The 22,655-nt window shown below is 40.2% G+C and overlaps 1 protein-coding gene across 9 annotated transcripts in view; it reads right to left on the bottom strand.

Moving 5' to 3' along the window:
- Window positions 1-22,655, bottom strand: part of MAGI2 (membrane associated guanylate kinase, WW and PDZ domain containing 2) — a 1,106,753-nt gene that overhangs the window by 201,200 nt on the left and 882,898 nt on the right. For 5 of the 9 annotated variants that reach the window (XM_042859399.2, XM_065554827.1, XM_065554858.1 and 2 more), the window contains exons 8-10: window positions 14,672-14,793; window positions 14,210-14,338; window positions 13,257-13,439 (exon numbers count right to left, since the gene is read on the bottom strand). In XM_042859399.2, the coding sequence (XP_042715333.2) occupies window positions 13,257-13,439; window positions 14,210-14,338; window positions 14,672-14,793 (434 nt within the window). The remainder of the gene's footprint in view (window positions 1-13,256; window positions 13,440-14,209; window positions 14,339-14,671; window positions 14,794-22,655) is intronic. The other 4 variants (XM_065555069.1, XM_042859401.2, XM_042859402.2 and 1 more) reach the window with 2 other exon arrangements.

The following is a 22,655-nucleotide window of genomic DNA, read 5'->3' as shown; positions in this document are numbered from 1 at the left end:
ATAAAGTTTAACACTATTATCAAGTCTGTGTGAACACTGAAACTGTCATGCTGGATCAGATCTGTGGATCATCTCGAGCAGTATTCTGACTCTGACAGTGGACAATGCAAGATGCTTTTTAGAAGAAGGGGACTTTTCTTTATAATCTCTATCAGATACAGGCTTGCTTATTTCCTGGAGCACGAGGATTTATATCCCCAAAAATGTTTCCTCTTATATAATATAACCATGGGTGTTTCCACTGTATACCACATGTAAAGCATCAGAGTATCAAGACTAAAAACAATTTAGAAAGCTGACAAAGACAAAGAGCTGGTTTAGCATATGATCTGGAAAAAGCAACAGAGGGTCCTGTGGCACCTTTGAGACTAACAGAAGTACTGGGAGCATAAGCTTTCGTGGGTAAGAACCTCACTTCTTCAGATGCATATGATCTGGGGTTCTCAAATTTCACTGCAGCGTGACCCCCTTCTCACAACAAAAATTACCACATGATCCCAGAAGAGGGGACCAAAGTCTGAGCCCGAGCCACATTGCCCCAGGCGGAGTGGCCAAAGCTGAAGCCCAAAGACTTCAGACACAGACGGGCGTCTGTAACCTGAGCCCCGCCATCCAGGGCTGAAGCCCTTGATCTTTGGCTTTGGCCCCGGGCTGTGGGGCTCGGGCTTTGGCCCTGGGCAGTTCCCTGGGCCCCAGCAAGTCTAACACCAGGCTTGCTACCCCAATAAAACAGGGTTCCGACTCACTTTGGGGTCCCGACCCACAGTTTGAGAACTGCTGATCTAATATGTCTACTTTCTTATGTATGCCTGTCATCAGCATATATGAACAGGAAATCTGTCCTGATATCTTGTTAGGCTAAATAACCTTAGGCTTTCTCTCAGTAACAGTAAGTACTAATTATTAATTATAATAAGTACTAATTATGATAAATGTTTTGTCTCAAAGTGCTTTACAAAGCTCTGAAATAATAATTCTTGTCCTTTCAGCAATGGGGAAGCTGAGGTACAGAGATGTTAAGTAACTAGCTCAGTAAAACATTTGCTAACAGTTACCACACAGTTACCGAAGATATCGCCCTTTCCAAATATAAGGGGGAAATTGTCTGGAAGTAGCAATTTGCATGTTAAATTCTAAATTAGCAAAGGGGCCTTAGCTTAGCCTTTACATTTGCACTCATAAACAACAATTTTGCTTGCAAATGGGTAATCGGATATTAAATCACTAACATCAAACTACTTGATTAATGTACAAAATTTCTATTTGGTTACACACATTCAGAGGTTTTGCATACAGGTGATCACACACAATTGCTGCAAAATGAAAAACAGCTTTGAAAGCCTCGAACTGGACATTTGGGGTTAGTTCATAAATGTGAATGTCATAACATTCTTACATGCTAGCAGAACCAGGTTATAAAAAAATCAAATACTTAAAGCAGAAAATGTAATATGTACTACTAAAATGAAAACAAAGGAAGAATGAATGCACAGAAACACAGAAGTATAGAACTGGAAGGGACCTCCATAGGTCATCTAGTCCAGCCCCCTGCACTCAAGGCAGGACTATGTAATAACTAGACCATTCCTGACAGGTGTTTGTCTAACCTGTTCTTAAAAACCTCTAATGACTGAGAACACACAACCTTCCTACTAATTTGTTCCAGTGCATAGTTACCCAGACAGTTAAGTTTTTCCTAATGTTCAACCTAAATCTCCCTTGCTGCAATTTAAGCCCATTGCTCAGAAGCAATGCATAGAGGGGGCATGCAGGGTCAAGTGCCCCCCCCAACCCGATTTCTGAGAGTGCTGAGCTGCCCTTGCAGGGCTTGCTATGCTCAGCCTGCCAGGAGGGGAGGGAGGCTCTATCCCTCTCCTGCTGTGCCTCCCCCCTGGCACTTCCAGCTTGCTTGGCCCCTCCCCCGGCAGCTGGGCCCGGGCAGGGAGCTGAGGGGATGGTACGGAGCCTCTTCTCATGCCGGCTAATTCCACTCAGGGTCACTGTCAATGAGAGTGCCCAGCTGGGGATGGGGGGTGGTGGTGGTCCACCCCCTCCGTTCCCTACCCAGTCCCGGCTGCCGGGGCCAGGGGCCAAGAAAGCCGGAAATGTGCTGAGGATTGGGGGACTCCAGCTTGCACAGCCCCTATCCCTATCAAATTCTCAACCAGTTCCTCCTTATTTGTCAAAATCAAATCTAGGGCAACCCTTCCCCCCGTTGCTTTCTCCACCTTCTGAAATAAAAAATGGTCTCCAATGCATTCCCAAGAACTTGTTGGATAATCTGTGCCCTGCTGTATTTTCCTAACAGATGTCTGGATAGTTGAAGTCCTCCATTACCAAAAATCCTGCACTTTGGGTGATTTTGTTATTTTTTTATAAAAACCTCATCCACCTCTTCTTCCTGGTTAGGTAGTTTGTAGTAGACTCCTACCATGACACCAGCCTTGTTTGTCACTCCTTTCAATCTTACCCAGAGACTTTCAACAAGTCTGTGTGTACTATTTCCAGTTCAACCTCAGTCAAGTGTATATATCTTTGATATACAAGGCTACACCTCCCCTTCTCATAGAATCATAGGATGGAAGGGACCTTAAGAGGTCAACTAGTCCAGTCCCCTGCACTCATGGCAGGACTAAGTATTATCTAGACCATCCCTTACAGGGGTTTGTCTAACCTGCTCTTAAAAATCTCCTATGATGGAGATTCCACAACCTCCCTAGGCAATTTATTCCAGTGCTTAGCCACTCTGACAGGTAGGAAGTTTTCCTAATGTCCAACCTAAACTGCGCATTACTTCTTGTCCTATCCTCACAGGTTAATGAAACAATTTTTCTTCCTCCTCCTTGTAACAACCTTTTATGTACCTGAAAACTGTGTTTTAATGTCCCCGCTCAGTCTTCTCTTCTCCAGACTAAACAAACCCAATTTTTTCAAAATTTTCAGGGTTTCAATTTTCTGTAATAGGTCATGTTTTCTAGACCTTTAAACATTTTTAAACATTGGGTGGGAGGGATAGCTCAGTGGTTTGAGCAGTGGCCTGCTAAACCCAGCGTTGTGAGTTCAATCCTTGAGGGGGCCATTTAGGGATTTGGAGCAAAAATCTGTCTGGGGATTGGTCCTGCTTTGAGCAGGGGGTTGGACTAGATGATCTCCTGAGGTCCCTTCCAACCCTGATATTCTATGATTTTTGTTGCTCTTCTCTGGACTTTCTCCAATTGGTCCACATCTTTCCCAAAACATGGAACCCAGAAATGGACACAATACTCCAGCTGAGGACTAATCAGCACAGAAGTAGAGTGGAAAAATTCTTTCTTGTATCTTGCTTACACCACTCCCACTAACACATCCCAGAATGAGGTTTGCTTTTTTTTTTTTTTGCAAGAATGTTACACTGTTGACTCATATTAAGCTTGTGGTCCATTATGACCCCCAGATCCCTTTCCGCACTACTCCTTCCTAGGCAGCCATTTCCCATTTTGTATATGTGCAACGGATTGTTCCTTCCTAATGGAGTACTTTGCATTTGTCTTTCTTGAATTTCATCCTATTTACTTCAGACCACTTCTCCAGTTTGTTTTGAATTTTAATCCTATCCTCCAAAGCACTTGCAACCCCTCCCAGTTTGGAATTGTTTGCAAACTTTATAAGTGTACTCTCTATGCCATTATCTAAATCTTTGCCTGTCTTTTCTGAGCAAGTTGTATCCTTCTATACCAATATTCCAGTCATGTGTATTATCCCACCAAGTCTCTGTGATGTCAAGTATGTCATAGTTGTGAGTATTCACTAGTATTTCTAGTTTTCTGTTTATTGCTCATACTTCTTACATTAGTATACAGATATCTAAAATACTGATTTGATTTCCCCTCTGTTCCCTCTTGTCTCTCCTTTGTCCCTGCTATAATTGCCCATGGTCCCTCCACATTCTGACTCTTCTCCCAGGTCTCCATGTTTTTGACTTAAATGTGGGCTTTTGTCTCCTACCCCGTGTCGAATCTAGTTGAAAGCCCTCCTCACTAGGCATTAGTGATGATATTGAAAAAGATAGGTTAGATTATTAAATTTGACATTACATTATAAAGTTCTCCTTTTCCCTGACATCACGCTACATAGAAAACAGCTTCTTTCCCACTTCTTGATAGTTCTTGTTGTTAAGCAATAACACACTCTTTGTCACTATTCTTGAATGAAAGGGTACATTAGATGATGATGACTACTACTGTTTTCACCAGACATTTTTGCCTGTTCAGACAAATATAAAGCCAGGTCATGTGAGAGAGACATTAATGACATTTCATACAAGAAAATTGTTTCTGCAAATGGAGCACTTTTGGTAACTACAGAGTTCAATGAGCTCTGCTTTTAATGGAACTGGCAACTTGCAAAACTTGACATGATAAAGGTGGAGTTGTACAATAATGTATTTATCTTCCACTGAGCTACGTTAAATCTCTTGACCTAGGAGTCTGCAGATATATTATCATGATTTCAGATGGAGGAGTTAAGGTAATGGATTTATGAGAGTTGTATTTCTTCATGCACTGGCATTCCATATGACAATATGAACAGCCAAATGGAACAAAATTGTCTTAATATAACCAAGTATCTCGTCTTTCTAGAGAAAGGAACACATTGCTATCCTCTAAAAAAAGCCTTATAATTCCAACAGCTCTAATTTTGCTTTGTAAAATATGTAACAAAAATTGCATATCACATGTTTTTCATTTATGCTTTTGGCACTTATGGACTTTTTTCATGATTCCTGGCCTTTAGTTATGCCTAGGAACTTATTCTGACATTGGAAATAAGAGAGTGGAAGTTAAAACTCTCACTAATGTAGCTAAGTGTAAATTACTACCCATCTGTGAAAGGTTATTTTAAGGAAATTAAGCACAGAAAAATGTGTATGCAAGCGAGGATGTATATTATATAATGGTCCATATTTCAAATCCTATCTGTGTTTATCACATTTGCCATTTTAATTCATAATTTATCATATTTTATGGTGTAGTGGCTCTAAATATGCAATTATCTTGTGCTCTGGTGAGGATAAGGGAGCTATGATCAATAACAGTACGTCTCCATTAGCTTTGATGGTAGAGGCCTGTGTTCTTGATATTGAAAGACCAGGGTTGTACAATCTCCGCTATCTCTGATTTATATAACAGTGTCAATTATTCACAGCAAATGAATAATTTCAGTTTGATGTGTCCTCCACCTGGGATTTCTGTCCTGGATCTCTTTGTTTGTACCATGGTCTCTGTTCCCAGTCAAGAAAGGTTCACTGATTTACCTGCAAACACCTTTGGTTCATGGATGCATGAAAACATCTCATCATAACAGAATGAAGGGGGCCAGAGGTGAGGTAGCCAGAAACTCAGGCAGTAAATGCATTACACTGGTGGGCAATCATGGGTACACACATTCAAACAACACAGTCAGCAGGCCGCATATGCAACTTCTCAGTCTCTGTAAACCCATGTTTCCATAGAGACAGCTGAAAGAGTAGCTCTAATAGATTAGCCAGTAGATGTAACATATATTATAGACATGAACACACACCTGCTCCTGTGTATAATATATGTGACATCCAACGGAGGGCAGTGCTATATATATTCCCACAAACCAGGGCATAACACGTTCAGTGAATTTTACGCCCCTAAAATTTGAGTGTCCCAAGTCACAGTTTGCCAACCGTAGGGCCAACTGTGCAGCATTATCTGTGCAGCATCTGTTTCAGAACAGAAATACTTGCCACAAACTATGCCTAATATGAGCCATCTCATATTTCTAAACATATCTTTTATCACATGAAATGAAGGAAGAATGTTCTGCCTCTCCAGAACCCCATTACATTTCTTCATGTTAACATGGTAACTGAAGAAAACAAAATAAAAATGTTGAGTTTAATGTTCATGTTGCTCGCAATACAGGGCAGAAATTGAATCACTTATACTATTAAATCTTGAATTGCATGGATATTTTATATGGCCCAGAGTTCAGTCACGTAAAGATGTCTATAAAAATAGCTATATTAGAAAAAGGCTAGTAGCTGTTTAAATGGTCAATTTAAATTAGGTCTTGTTTTGCTGTTTTTCTGATGGTTTACAAATCCACATATGGGAGCATTTAATTGGGAAAGGGGAAGTAAATTAGCCCTAACTTGCAAAATACTTAGGATCAGACATTCTTTTGTTGTTTTATAAGGATGGTAAGAATGAATCAATGTACAGCTGCTTTGATGGATGAAAGTGAATGAAAACACTACCGCATCTTGAATTATGGGGTTAAATTAGGATTAAAGCCAGTGCCAGAGTCCAATCAATTCCATTTGTGCTGGTAAAGAAAAAATAAAATCACCCAAATGAAGTCAGACAGTGTGTGCGAGGTAGAGACATTGAGCTCCTGGTAAAATTTTCTACAGTGCATCAGTGACTTAAAAATCCAACTCCTGTTTTCAAAAGTGACTTAGACACTTAGGAGTTTAAATTTCATTGAAATTCAATAGAAATTAGGCCCCTAAGTGTCTGAGTCACTTTTTAAAATGGGAGTTAGACACCTAAATACCTTTGAGGATCTCGGCCTGAGGCAAAAGTTTTTTCGACAAACTACCTTTATGCAAGACATTAATAAAAAACAGACTTAATTCCAGATGACTGAGAACATTAAGGAAACTAAGTTAACAGCTCTCTTGTTGTTTTTACTGGTGATCAGACTGGAGAGGAGGGGAATCAGGGAGGACTGGGAGTCTGGACTAAATGCATAGGTGACTCAGATAAGAGCAGCACTGGGAGAGTCTGGAATGGATTAGGAGAAGGGCAGAGATGGGAGCAGGATGCACCAGAGAAGAGGGCAGGGAGGAGATCCATGCCTAAAGAAAAAGAATGGAGAGAGAAAGGAGACACACATATGGAAAGTTGAGAGGAGAAACTGGGTAAATTTCTGGTTCCACTGAAGTCCATGGCAAAACCCTGGTTGACGTCAACAGGTTGAGGATTTCACCCAGGGGGAAAGTCAGAGACACAGAAGAAAGAAAGAAAGAAAGAAAGAAAGCATGTAGATATAAGAGCACAGATTGTCACAGCCAGGTGGTTGGCAGTCAGTCCTAGTAGTCAAAGCCAGAGTCCACAGTCATGAGACAGCAGTCAAGAGTTGGCTGGATCAGGATTCCAAGGGGTCAGAGGCAAGAGACAAACTGGAGATCAGAACCACGAGTCCGATTTCAAGAGTCATGCTGGGTAGGGATGCCAAGAAATTAAGCCATGGGAGTGAGAAGCTCAAGGCAATCCAGAAGCACACAGTCCAGAGCCGGGTGGAGCCCAGTTGTTCAGACAGCTTCCTGTTCCTGCTGCTAGCTTATATAGGGCCAGCAAGCCAATCAACCACTCTAGTATTCCACCAATCAGACCTCAGGGCAGAGCCTCACTCTGAGTCTGGCCTTTGAAGGTCCCAGGTAAGCAATTGTCAGCTGGCTGCTGGAGGAGGGTTGGAGTGCGGCTGTTCTCATGAATCCTGTGGACCCAGGATTGAGACCCATGGATCATGACACAAATTTATTTTTGGTAATGTTTGGGGATTTAGCCACAAGGGGCTGAATACTCACAATCAATAGAAGTTAGGAGCCTAACTCCTTTTGAATATTCAGCCCAGGGTTGGCTACCTGTACCTTAAACATGTTATGTGAAGGGTTAATAATAGATGTTTTGTTTTGCTTCCCCCCCACCAACACTAGTAACTTAAATATTGTCACTCGAGATGGGTCCAAAAGAAAACCCTAGGGAATGGTGTTTAGATGCTAATCTAGACCCCATATCTCTGTAACACACTGGTCCCAAACCTCACATCTGGCCAATCACAAACTGTGTGATGTTTGAAATCCAGATCTAAGTTTTGCAAGTCAGGTCTATCTCTGGCCTGGTTTTCACAAATTGCACAAGATGTAGCAATCTTCTTGGTACTGAGAAAATAAAAAAAAAGTATGAAGAAAATGTAATAAAAACAGAAACCACACGAGGATTTGAATTCAATAATTTTGAAATAAAAGCAGACACTTTATCCAGAGTCTTAGTTAACTCATTGGGAATTTACAGGTATTATTTTTGCCACTGGAGAGAGCTCACATTGTATAAAGGCAATAGAAACATTGAGAAGTATAAAGAAAAATTAATTTAAGAGAGATGAACACAAAGACTATAAAGTTCAAACAAAGTGCATCTTCTCCCTTAGGTCATATTACTAATATCTGGTCACATGCGAAGTTTAATGAACAGCATACTTTAAAAAAATGAAAGTGAACAAGATAAGATCTTCTTCATAGTATACAGGGCGTTATTAACATTATTTTATATGTAATTATTTATCACGTAACTTTTTGCAGTATTGCCAATCTCAAGCATTCAAAGTCATGAGGCAGGCCCTGAAAAATTAAGAGAGTGGCTAAAAAAAATGAGATTTTTAAAACTAAATTTGATATTCTCTTTGTTACTTTCTGGTTATTGAGCCTTTAGGGTGCACTCTGGTCACATTTTCAAGTAGTTCTCTGCAAACAAGAGGACTAGAAACTCACTTCTTTAAGGGGAAAGCTGACATTCTCAAGTAATCACTTGACCCCAGGAGCCAAATAAATAGAGACGCATAATAAAATTGTGAGAGTTGGCAACAGTATGTATCAAAGGTAGTAAGTCAGGTAAAATCATACAATTAATTTTTCCTTTTATCTCATAAATCCTGAGTTTTTGGCTTTAGTCACATGGTAGGCAGGGTTTTTGTGGGGAAAGACAGGCGTGTGTCTCCATGGCCACTAATCCAACCAGTGGCCTGACATAATATCCCTAGACACTAGTTTTACTTATTCAAAATGGTAGGTACACTGAATTTGCATAATTATCCATCTTCCACTGCCAGCCTATTTGCAGTGAGGAGCCTACAGTCATCACCACGGAGGGCAAATGTCAACCTTCAATAGCCAGGAGGCCTTGCATGGGCTTCCTTGCTAGGGTGTATTTCATCCCAAAACAATAAAGATCCAGCACCTATTATTGCTGCAGCAATTGCAAATCTTCGATTTTGTATAGACTAATAACAGTGGTCCCCCTGAGATGGGCACAGTTATTACTGTGACACAAGAGGCAAGAAAAGCGTATCAGAGGAGGCGCTATTTTTTTAGAAACACACAATAAAAATACATTTATATAAAAAGCCTTATTCTTCATCCAACACTTATTTAACTTACAAAGTAGATTTGTGTCCCACAATGGTTTAGAAACACAGGACGATTTAAAATAATAGGTAAGCGAACAATCTATTTTCTGAAATGGCTCCAAGGAGGACTATTTGGCAGAACATGAAGTGCAACATATCTGAAGGTGAGCAGACTCTGAAAAGGGTATCTGAGGAACAGGAAGCACAGTTTAGGAAACATGCAAAGGAGTGGGAATGAGGAAATCTGGGTTATTTGCTAGAAACCTGTTTTATAAACCATATGTTTTTAAATATCCCTTTTTCTCAGTTTACCCATTTATAATATGAAAATAACAACACATCCTTTTCTCACAGTGATATTGTGTGAGGCAAAATTCATTAACCTGAAACTCTTGGTTTATTTTACTCAGGTGATAACTTGATAATCAGGGAGCTGCGGGGAGTCAACTAAGGGCAGAATTTAGCTCAATATCTACTTTAATACATATACATATCAGGGTTATTGAAATAATAATTCTGTTTTGAAATTCTCTCACACCTTTACTTCTTAATTTCCTTTCATTTGTGGTTTTCAATAAAATCTTCAGTACTATTTTAATGTAAGTTTTTAAAAAAACATATTTTTTCATAAATACCCATCTGAATAAATGTGTTTACTTATGCTAGACAATCTGTTTCACCTTGTATTTAGCAGTGACATTCTAAGTACATTTCCCAGACCTGAAGAAGAGTTCTGTGTAAGCTTTAAAACCTTGTCTCTTTCACCCATAGAAGTTTGTTCACTAAAATATATTACCTCACCCACCTTGCCTCTCAATAAATGTTCACAATAACAACCATCAATGTTGCAACAGAGCAATCATGCAGTTTCAGTATCAGGCTCTAGTTTAGTTGAAAAGACACTCAACCATTCCACTCAGATTATTTCATAGGAATCCTGCTTCAAGTTCTTAATCAAAGTATGCTGGGCCATAACAACCTGCAAAGCCCTCTGCTGCAAATTAGGCAACATGAATATCAAGGCACAGTTCAAGAGCAATTCATTGGTTTTATTATTAATAGGATTCATTAGTCTCTTCTGAGCATATATCTATTGCACCATTTCTTCTATTAATTAGCTTCTTGAATTTTAACCTTCTGTACCAAATTGCATTTTAAGGTTGACATCAACAGTGCGACTGAAGTTCAAGCTGATAGAACAGTTACAAGATTTTACAAAAAATAAATCTATATTTTAATTTTTGTTATATCTGCTGGCTGCCACTCTTTACTTGGCATCAAAAACCTTCCACCATTTTAATGGCATGTTTTGTGCAAGAAGGGCATTTTAAAAATAGTAAAATTCAGAACCTCCACAATTCCTACTTGCATGGTTTTACAGAAGTTTATTTGGCCTTACAGCACCAGCAGTAGTTCGAGTTGGTGTATCCTGACATGTTATGGTCCGAGTTATTCCCTCTCCCACAAAAATCTGCAGAAATGGGGACTGAGGGAGTAAATCTGCAAGGATCCCCACACGGTGTTCTCTACATGTGTGCATATGGGGCTTTTCCCTACCATAGATTAGACTACCTCTATGACTCTGGTTTCAGTTGGGGGTCCCTGCAAAGATAATATAGCCCCAGGTTTTATTATCTCTTCCCTAAAAATCTGTCAGGCTGGAAGGAGAATGACATGTGTATCCATCAGTTTGCCCTCAGCCTGACCAGTCCCCCCCCGCACCTCAACACAGATCCTAGGGCTAGGGAACACCCTCTGCAGGGCATGGAGGAAGGGTGACAGCTGACCCCACCATCCATGGAGGAGGATGGAAGGCACATGGAAGGATTCTCTCCATACATGGATCTGAGATGATCTTGTAAGCCTTTACTAAAAGTAGATGTAAGCAGGGTCTGCTGAATTCTTCCCTGACAGCTAGCTGGGAGGGGGAGAGACTTCTAGAGCAAACTGTATTTACATGAACACACCTACTTTGCTTTGATATCCAGCAGATGGAGTGGTGTGTTGCTCAAATAATCAACTTTGGCTGGTGGTGTGTTACAAATCACTTTAGTACTGAATGCAGGGGTAGTGAAATGCTGTTACCAATGTTATTGGCATTATTGTATGAATACAGGAAAGCAGGACCCTCAGCTGAAAGGACCTTGTTAAGCCAGGGGCTTGAATGCCAGAGCCCTGTGAAAGTAAGAGGGGTGGGGACAGGTGTCCCAGCCAGGATGTGTAGACCCTCCCACAAGGGTCATCCCTTACTGTTAACCTGTTCCCCCGTACTGTTCAAAGAAAGAGCTAAATAGGTTTCACTAGGAGCCTCTTTGTTATTTTAAATGCTCAATCAGAGCTGAGATCAGTTGTGGTGGGATTGTGTTTCTGCCAAGTCTGCTAAGAGCTAGCCATCACTGAGAGCTGAAATCATGTTGAGATTTGCTGGGCAGTGTTTCTGTCCAGCCTCCAAAGAGCTGAAAATTACTAAGAGACTGATGTGCAGAGGTCACAGCAGAGAGGCAGGTGGTAGCAGACGGTGACTGACAGTCGGCTGGCAAATGAGTGGCTGATGAGGTGGTAAGCAGAACGAGCAGCTGGCAGGATGGCCACGCAGAAAGGAGCAGCAACGATTGGCAGGGAGGCCAGGTGGCGCAGCAAGCGGCCAGCAGGGCGGCTGGCAGAGAGGGGTAGCAAGCGAGTGCCTGAGCAGCAGAGCAAGTAAGGTGCCTCCTTACCCCCCGCCTCCACACAGGGTGGGAGGTGAGCTCTTCAAATGCACCTCTGAACCCTGTGTCTGTACTGACCAAGGACAGCAACTGTGAGTGGGGTGCAGAGAAGGGACGGGCACATTAAAAGGACTTTTGGGTTCCTGGACTTAAGAACCTGAGGGGAAAAGGACACTGCCCAACTTACTTTGGGGGTGGGTCTTTGGCTCATGGTTTATGTTTATGAACCCTGTTTGCGGTGTTTTCCCAAATTAACGCCGAGTTACTTCCCTCCTTTTATTAAAAGTTTCTTATCTACACTCAGACTCTGTGCTTGCAGGTTAGGAAGTATTGACTCTCTGAGGCAATGAGGGTGGTGTGTAATTTTCCCAGGTTACTGGGTGGGGGCTTGAGCTGGTTCCGTGTTAATTGATGGAAAGGAATCCCTAGATATTGAACCCAGACCTGTTGCTGCTGGCTCCACCTGGCAGAAGTGTTACATAGTCTTTACCCAGATAAACAGAATCAACCTTAATTTGACTATTTTACAATATAGTCCTTCCTCCAGAAAAGAAATGGAGTCTGTGGCCTCTGTCTCTACATGCATGGAATCCTCATGGGTAATCTGAGCATGTGTTGAGAAGAGCATCACATCTGAGATCTGCTATGTAGATGTGAGAGAATTTTACCCTAAAGAAGTAAAAGCTTGCTTCAGAGATCTTCATCACAGGAAAATATTGTGAGGAAAAAATAAAAGTTTTCCTTTCATTTCTAGAAAGAAATACTCCAGAGAGATACTTCCCTTGGGAAATATTTTCTGAGGCAGAGATATCGCTCTTGCTCCAGAGGTGGATGAAGTTTTAGTCTAAAAATCTTTTTTGGGGTGAAAAATGTAGATTTGGTGACTCCAAAACATTTTGCAAGTGTGTCAGTTTTGCCAAATTGTTTGTGTCAAAACAAAACAAAATTTTTTGAAAAAAAAAAAAAATCAAAATATTTTGGTTTTTCTTGATATGACTTTTCATTTTGAAATTTCCTTCAATTTTATTAAAAGAAACAGTAAAATCTTTTTAAAACCTCTCCAAATTTAAATGAAATGTTTCATTTGACCAAAACCAATTTTTTTCTTACTTTTTGATTTGCCAACGTTTTTAAAATATTTGTTTTAAGTTGACCAGAAGTGATTATTATTTTTCAGAATGGCCAGCAACCCAAAACACTAATTATTCACACAGCTCTACTTGCACCTCTCAGAATGACAGCACGAACACACCCGCTTATTTCTGCACTTAAGAAAAAGGTGCTATTCAAAATCTAAGGCTGAAGTCTGATAATTATATCAAGGAATACAAGAACAAAATTAATTACCTGTTTCCATTTTGCCATCCTGTGCTGCAGGCCCATCAGGAATTACACTCTTCACCTGTAGAAACTCATCTGGCTCATCACCACCAATGATGGTAAATCCAAAGCCCATGTTGCTCTTCTTGAGAGTTGTGCTGAGGAAAATTCCCTTCAGTTGTGATGCATCACGGGTGAAGAGTGGTTTTTCTACATCAGTCAACACAAACAAAAAGAAAATAGTTCCAGTCAAGTCATAATATAACGCAGACTCACAAACAAAAACAAGAGAAGCAGCAGCAATAGTAGGTGGCAGTGTGGCATTTTGATATTAAAGGAAATAAAAAGTGTAAGCATTCCAGGAGAAATAAACACATTAGTGAGTCCTTATTTTATATTAATACAGAACTAACTAAGGAGGATTTTTCTATCTATGGCAGATCAGTCTTGGGGGTGGAAGGGCTAGGAATGCTCTTTGATATTGGAAATAAGTTTAGAGATGGATTGTTGTGTAGCTAAAATATTTACACAATGATAAAAATAATATGCAAGGTAACTTTGAACTCTTAATAATTATTCCTAGCCTATCAATTCAGCTTTGTATACCAAATAAGGTATCATTAGTTTCCCCTCACGCCCCCAATAACAAAAAATATCCATTTATATCAGTAATTCAGACAAAAGGGTAAATTCCAGATAATCTTTTCACCCCAGATAAATGGAATTTCAGTTTCTGACAAATGACATTTACAATCGGTGTGACAGTTCAGTGACCTTTACATCTGTTCTCAATGTGCGTCAGTGTAAAGTGTGAAAATTACCATCAGGCAAGAATAAGCCTCACCTGGCTTCCAGTGCCTCTCTTCTGTGCTTTATTTTGCCAAAAAAAGGTATGAAAAAGGTGAAAAGGTTTGTGACTTAACTTATCTCACTACTTTTACAACAGTGCAGCTTGGCTAACAAGCAGCACTTGGACATACCATACAGACTGTACATTCCAGCATTGTCCCGCCGACACTGAGACAGGTCATTCACACTGCGAGACCTCTGAGGAGCAGGATGCGGGTGAACGAGTTTAGGCCTAGGTAATGTTGATGAGGCGCTTTCTACTGTTACAAAGGAGAACAAGCCTCATTCTTTGGCTACAACCTTATGTCAAAACTTACTCATCTATCAATATTGACTTTTGCTAATACATTTCTTTCTAAGCTCAATCATTTTCACATTATCAAGATTCAGTGTTCTTGTAAACTCCTACAGCAATAGTGTCTGAGGCTTCAATTTAAATGATGTCTGCTAGATAGGCTATCTTAAACATACTGAACACCAATTAATGCTAATTCACAGACTATGTTATTTTAACCAGACTATGTTAAATCATTGTCATAAAAACAGGAAAGTATAGCAATTATTTTCTTCTTAAATCTGACATGGTACTGTACCTCGGAAACCTGGGGCCTGCAAAGGCTTTGTTCCAAGTTCTGCGTTGGGCATGTTATGCTGCTGTAGCTTCCTTTTTGCTTCTAGGACAGGATTTTCAAACTGTGTTCTTCTATTTATGTGGCTGAAAAAAAATTGATAATGATTAAAAATTGAGTCCATTTTGTGAAAAATTATTATTTACTTCATGGGATCATCATCATGTGGGTTACCTGCGTGTGGCTGGATTGTGCAACCCTTACTCCAGCTTAATAAACAATTACTCACACAAGTAGTCATGTTGTAGTGAATGAGAATACATGAGTTAGTGCTCATCAGTGCAAGTGATATATGCACAATCTAGCTCATAGAGGAAATAATTGGGAAGTGGAACAGATCAGAAATTTTTCGACAAAACACTTTTTCTTTGGAAAATGCCAATTGGTCAAAACTGAAACTGTTCATGGGAAAGGGTCAGTTCTGACAATTTCTCAGTTCAAACATTTTTGGAAAAAAGTTTTGAAATTATCAAAATGTCCTCTTTCAATATTTTCAAGATGATTTTTTAAATAATTATAGCAAAACAAATTTAAACAATAAAAAAGGCCAAAAGCAAAACAAAATAATTCAAAAATGTGAAAACTTAATGTTGCAATTTAACCTAAATTAAAAAACCATATTGTTCATTTGTGAAAATTTGAGATTCCACCTCTTCCTCTCAATTCATGATAGGAAAATTTTTCATAAACTTGAAAATTTTCTCTGATTGATATAACTGTTTCCTTCCCAGCTCCATTTGGAAGTTCTCTGTCCTTTCAACTTGCTGCACTCTGCTGTAAGTGTAAAGTTTTAATTAGGGCTGTCGATTAATCGCAGTTAACTCACGTGATTAATTAAAAAAATTAATCACGATTAATCACAGTTTTAATTTCACTGTTAAACAATAGAAAACCAATTGAAATTTATTAAATATTTTGGATGATTTTCTACATTTTCATATATATTGTATTCTGTGTTGTAACTGAAATCAAAATGTATATTATTTTTTATTACAGATATTTGCACTGTAAAAATGATAAACAAAAGAAATAGTATTTTTCAATTCACCTCATACTAGTACTGTAGTGAAATCTCTTTATCGTGAAAGTGCAACTTACAAATGTAGATTTTTTTTTGTTACATTACTACACTCAAAAACAAAACAATATAAAACTTCAGATCCTACAAGTCCACTCAGTCTTACTTCTTATTCAGCCAATTGCTAAGACAAACAAGTTTGTTTACATTTACAGGAGACAACGCTGCCCTTTTCTTATTTACAATGTCACTAGAAAGAGAGAACAGGTATTTGCATGGCACTTTTGTAGCCCGCATTGCAAGGTATTTACGTGCCAGAAATGCTAAACAATCGTATGGCCCTTCATGCTTCAGCCACCATTCCAGAGGACATGCTTCCATGCTGATGATACTCTTTAAAAAAATAATGCGTTAATTAAATTTTGTGACTGAACTCCTTGGAGGAGAATTGTATGTCCCCTCCTCTGTTTTACCCCCTCTTTCTAATTTATTTCATGTTATAGCAGTCTTGATGTCCCAGCACGTTCATTTTAAGAACACTTTCACTGTAGATTTCACAAAACGCAAAGAAGGTACCAATGTGAGATTTCTAACCGACCCGAGGTTTAAGAATCTGAAGTGTCATCCAAAATCTGAGAGGGATGAGGTGTGGAGCATGCTTTCAGAAGTCTTAAAAAAGCAACACTCCAGTGCGGAACTACAGAACCCGAACCATCAAAAAAGAAAATCAACCTTCTGCTGGTGGGATTTGATGAAAATGAACATGCATTGGTCCGCGCTGCTTTGGATTGCTATTGAGCAGAACCCGTCATCAGCATGGACGCATATCAACTGGAATGGTGGTTGAAGCATGAAAGGACATATGACTCTTTAGTGCATCTAGTTCATAAATATCTTGTGACGTCAGCTACAAGAGTGCCATGCGAACACCTGTTCTCACTTTCAGGTGACATTGTAAACAAGAAGCGGGCAGCATTATCTCCTGCAAATGTAAACAAACTTGTTTGTCTTAGCAATTGCTGAATAAGAAGTAAGACTGAGTGGACTTGCAGGCTCTAAAATTTTACATTGTTTTATTTTTGACTGCAGTTTTTTTGTACATAATTCTACATTTGTAAGTTCATCTTTCAAGATAAAGAGATTGCACTACAGTACTTGTATTAGGTGAACTGAAAAATACAATTTCTTTTGTTTTTTTTACAGTGCAAATACTTGAAATCAACATATTTGAAAATGTAGAAAACGTCCAAAAATATTTTTAAAAATGGTATTCTATTATTGTTTAACAGTGCAATTAATTGCATGATTAATTGCGATTAATTTTTTTAATCGCTTGACAGCCCTAGTTTCAATCTGTGGCTATTCTGCAGTATCACTGAAAAATACTCCAGCAACACAGTTTTTCAAGTCTTCACTACATGTGATTTCTATGCATGATTCCAAGAGAGAAACAGGATGGTGTTTGTCATAGTGGTCCTGGATAAGCTGAAAACAAAATTAGTTGTTTATAATGAAATAGAAATCTTAACCCCAAAAGTGACTGTAGAGGCAAATTGCTTAACAAAGTAACAAATCCAGTATGTGCTGGATTCCCAGAGCAGCAAACAAAATTATACTAAAGATGAAATTTTAACACTCTACTATATTTCTGTTGTATTTTATAAAAGAAAACAAGGGGGAAAGTGCAGAAACTAATTCATGTAGTATGAGAGCACTGAAATATGAAAAAATATCATTGTAATGCCACAACTTTCTCTCTCAATATGTAACATTTCCCATGGCCTATTAGCGTGTGTTCTTCTTTGATACTGTGCCTTTGATATCCTGTATCTCATACATAACTTTCTCCCATACATTATGTTGCAGAGCGTGTTATCTGGAGGATACATTTTTTACTGACTAGGGAACAAATCCAGCAGGGTGGGGATCATCTCCTGTGTCATGTGGCATGCTTCTCCTCATGAAGGAAGAGGGTTTGAGGGCACTCAGAATCAAGCAGGGTTGGGCGATTAGCTAGATATGCGTGTGAAGTTGTTCGATGTGTTGTAAATTACTGTTGCTCCAGAGGTAAATATTTATGCACACAGGACCAGCTTTTCAAAAGAGCTCCCATAGAAAGCTGCAGGGAAAATCTGGTCCTGATTGTGGATGCTAAACACTTGAAGATCTGACCCTGAACTCTCTTAGAATCAGGGATTGTAAAAGGTGCTGAGTACATGTAACTTCCATTGAAGTCACCTGCATGATCCCATGCTAAGCAATTCTCAAGGCCCTACCCTTTAGACAGTGTTATTTAAAAAAAATGAAAATATTCCAATGTTCATTAAATCAAGGGGATAGAGGGGATACAGCAATGTATCCTTACGTGACCTAATCTACCTGGTAATCCAAAAGGTGATGTCAGGTGTTCATCACCCAGAAAAAAATTCTATTGAAGTCAACAGGGACATTTGTTTTAAAGAGTGGAAGTGAAAGAAATTTGCCAAACTTTAAAGCTGCTATCTGCTTAGCAAAGTCACACTTGTATATGTGGCTGTTAATAATAGGTAGAGCTGCAGGTTTGTGTAATGGGTGACACTCATCTCTAGTGAGTGCCTCCTAGAGGCTGCACTGCAGGCCTTTCCTGGCATCTCCTGTACATTGTTAGCCTTGCTTGGTGGGTCTTCAGTGTCTCAGCCCTCTGGCCAAGTCACACAATCAAAAGTGAACCCCTACTGGGAGTATTGATGTCCAAAACAAACACAAAATTCTTCAAATCCCAGGCTCAAGCTGGACTCAGCCATTCCTTCCTCAGGTACCTTTGCTCTTCAGCCCCTCCCAGGCGCCTTGGAGTCTCTCCCTGCTCAAAATGTCTGCCCTCAACAGGTTATCAACCCCATCTCTGGGTCCTTTAAATCCAGCCCTTTGCTTGTGCAGACCTGTGGCTTAGGCCACTTTGCTAGCAGGGCTGCCCACTCTGCGGACTCTGGGTCCCAACTCAGGGACCCTATAAACAGCAGCCATGTACAGCTGCCTCCATTTCACTGTGGCTATTCCATGGGACTTTCCCCACATAGCTCCATTCTCTTCACCCTTAGCTCAGGGCTGAAGTTTTCAGATCCTGTCTCCCCCAGGTCCAGTAAATGCAGCCCATCAACCCCTCCAGCCAGAACTGAGCACCCTTTCTTGCTCTTCTAGTCCCAGCCAGGAACTGACCTGCTAAGGCCCTGCAGCTCCTTTTATATGAGCTTGCTGGGCTCTGATTGGCTGCTTCTATGCAACTTTTCTAGGCAGGACTACAGGACCCACATTTGCTGCTCCTTTCCTGAGGTGAGGGTGTGGTAGAATCATGAGGCCTCCAGCAGGAAGCTTCAAAGGGCCAGGTGCCCGCCATCACAGTTTGGCATTAGATGGAGATGGCTCTGAGTTACTACATTCTTTCTCAGGTATCTGGCTGGTGGGTCTTGCCAACATGCTCAGGGTTCAATTGATCACCATATTTGGTATTGGGAAGGAATTTCCCCCCAGGTCAGATTGGCAGAGACCCTGGAGTTTTTTCGCTTTCCTCTGCAGCCTGGGGCATGGTCACTTGCTGGGAAAAGCTAGAGTAAATGGTGGATTCTCTGTACCTTGAACTCTTTAAATCATGATTTGAGGGTTTCAGTAACACAGCCAGAGGTTCGGGGCCTATTACAGGAGAGGGTGGGTGAGGTTCTGTGGCCTGCAACGTGGAGGAGGTCAGACTAGAGATCACGATGGTCCCTTCTGGCCTTAAAGTTTATGAGTCACAGTGGTAAAAAAGCCACAGATATCATGGTTTCTCTGTTTGCCCGATGCTTTGCTTTGTGTCCATGACTTCAATAAAGCCCAGTGCAGAGGGGAGGCCCAGTGCAGAGGCCCGGGGCTGGAAAGCAAGCTCGCCCTGGCCCGGTGAGGAAGGGCTGGCAAACAAGCCCATCCTGCACTCATCCCACAGCAGTGGCTTTCCTCCCACAGGGTTGGGCCTGGCTCCCTGCTTTGGACAATGCAACCTGGTGCATGGGGTCACAGCGCTGCATCTGTGCCGATGATGTTAGCATGGAAGGCAGCTGGGAAGTGGAGTTGACAAAGGCTGATTTAACTAATGTGGCCTCAATTGCTGTTTTATTTTTCCTTAAAAAGACATCAAAATATTTCATCTAGATACTGAAATTGTGTTTAACACAAGTATTAATGGACATATTTTTTGAAATGAGCATCAAAATGTAAGATTTAGGTCCTTTTTTTTTATTAAAGACAAACAGAATTGCTGAGAGAACATGTTATTTTCTTACATAAGCAGTAACAGAGTGTCAGATAGAAAAGATAAAGAAATGTTGCACAGTTGAGGCAGGATGCACAGTTTACAGTAAGTACCCATCTGGTTAGTTTAGCTATCCTATTAAGGAGACCATGTTTGAAAATTGAGCTCCATGTTGTAGTTAATCAACCATAAAGGGAGAGATGCTCTTTTTTCGACTAGACAGCTGAAAGGGCCAGCACAGCATCATAATTCTGTGTGGGGCTGAGGAAGGAAGAAGGCTAGCATTTAGTCTTTAAACCACAGGCACTGTTAGAAAGTTGCACAGAAATTGACCCAGTCACAGTAGAAAGTTTCACCTACTCGAGTTAGTGCAAATGTCCATCCCCTGCAGATAAATTTGGATCTGAAATAGTAAGATGAATTAAGAGCATATCCATCCATTGAACTTTAGTTATGTATAACTGAGAGGAGAAGCAGCATCTGGGCCCTCACACTCTAGAGAAAATTGCAAATATTTTGTGCTTAACTGAGTGCTAAGAATCCAAATACTCCTTATGGCTGACCACTGCAAGGTGTTACACTGAATCTGATTACTTCAGTGGTTTATCCCCACAAACTGCCCCACTTTATTTTAGAGAGATACAGATGTTCTAATAAGTGGAAGGTAGGATATTCTTTCCTTGACAGTTTTAAAGTGATTCCTATAAAGTTGGATTGGATTTGAATATGCAAAGGTTCATAACCTAACTTTTCATGATTTATCCATTTTATGACCTAGTTAAAAGAGTTTATTGTAATGTGATTTCATCTAGTTAAAAAAGAAGTCATCTGTTAAATGCTAGTAATAAAGGAAGGTGTAACACTGTCACTTTTTATAATGAAAAATGGAAAACAATTTTCACTACAAAATTATTGAGCTTAGAAAGCAGATTAAAATACAACTCCTTATATTGACTATTATAAAGCTAGTGCTGCTGCACTTTTAATGCCGGTCTATGAACATCCATTCTACTATTCCAGATCTCTGCTAGATCCCATTAAAGCTTTTCTATTACAATAAGTACAGTACGCCTTTAGTGTAGCCTTTCCCTTCCTTATATTTTGTCTGTGGAATGAGTGAATTTGGCAACAACAGCCTAAAAATACAACTGCATTGCAGCATTTGGGGCAAGGAGCCTGTGTCTGCCTGACTGAGGGTGGGCTTAAAATGCAGACAACTACGTGCTCCATTTTGGTTCCATTGACTATGTAATGGAACTGCATAAGCCTTACCACTGCCAGAATGTTTTAGGCAGTATTTAGCTCAAGGGAGATGCCTCAGTGACAGCTTAATGCACAGGAATTGAACAACACCTCTTAGCCTTTAAAGTACATAGCCACTTGTGCAGAAGATCATTAGTCACTACCAGCAGCTGTATAAATACATATTTGGGAGATATGAAGAGGATTATTATAAAGAGATATGTGAACGCCATCATTTATTACCCAGGAATATTATAAAAACCCAAGCATAAGGACAGAGGGGTAATTTCTTGGCATTATTGTTGACCCTCCTAGGGCCCTGGGTTGGAGCCTGGTAGAGTGGGTGGGCCTGGGCTCCCCTACCACTGCCTTCATTACAGGAGAGACTCAAACCACCAGTACTCCTCACCACACCTCTGAGTAAAGGAGGACCAGGACCAGGACCGGCCCACTGGGGTGTGAGGAGCACTAGCTGTGCTAACCACTAGGCAACCCAACCCAACCCACCAAGGACTCTAATACAGTTCTGTTTTTGTTTTGGGAGGTATGGAGGAGCAGGAGAGGAGGCCCCGGTGCTGTGACTCTTATCAGCAGTTTGGAACTAGGAAAGTATGAGAACTGGTATATCTCCAAAATGAGCCAGCATAAATTTAGTGTTGGTATGGAATCAAGAGACAACAGGGTGTCAGAGAACTATGTGATAAGCAAACTGTAAAACACTATAATTTGTACGGAGTAACTCTGGAAACAAAGTGAGGCTCTCAGTGTAAGGATCTGAGTTTGGGTTTTTCTTTTCAAAACCTTCTTCTGTAAGATCTTCCCTCCAGAATAAATGGATCTGCTATTTGTTTCACAGATTTTTGTCTAGTGTGTTTGCCCCTTCCCTCAATTGGATGAGCTCTCAATTCACTATCTGTGGGCTGTGACCAGGGGAAAGTGAGTTGTTAGTTTCTGGGATTGATTCTCCACGGCCTTATACCGTGGGTGGTCTATGACAGCTGTGCAAAGAGAGAGACTATAATGCTATCATTTTGATTAGGTATCATTTTATTACCACTTTAGACTCACTTGCAGAGGAGAAGCAAGCCCTGTTTTCATCTCTCTCAATTCTTGGGTATTTTATGTAGGCTCGAGTTAAGTAGACTAATAAATTACACCTATTCTTTTGGGTAGTAATCTACTTTAGCTGGCTGCACAAAGACCTGTACTAAATGGAAGAGAGAAAGGATCTCTTCTCTATTTTGTACACACACCACATTCTCCTGGAAAAATGCAGGCAGGGATTATGCCATTAAAATAATAGAAAATTACATTCTCCTTTTCTAGCTATGCCTTTACGTGCAAAATTACAATGCCATGAGTGAGCATAGAAAAATTTCACATAAGATACAACCTTCACTCATATACAATAATGTGACTCTCAGACT

Source organism: Chrysemys picta, chromosome 1 (assembly GCF_011386835.1).
Source record: "Chrysemys picta bellii isolate R12L10 chromosome 1, ASM1138683v2, whole genome shotgun sequence".
Classification (NCBI taxonomy): Eukaryota; Metazoa; Chordata; order Testudines; family Emydidae; genus Chrysemys; species Chrysemys picta.
The sequence above is the reverse complement of the archived record's forward strand: the minus strand, read 5'-3'. Positions and strand labels throughout refer to the sequence as shown.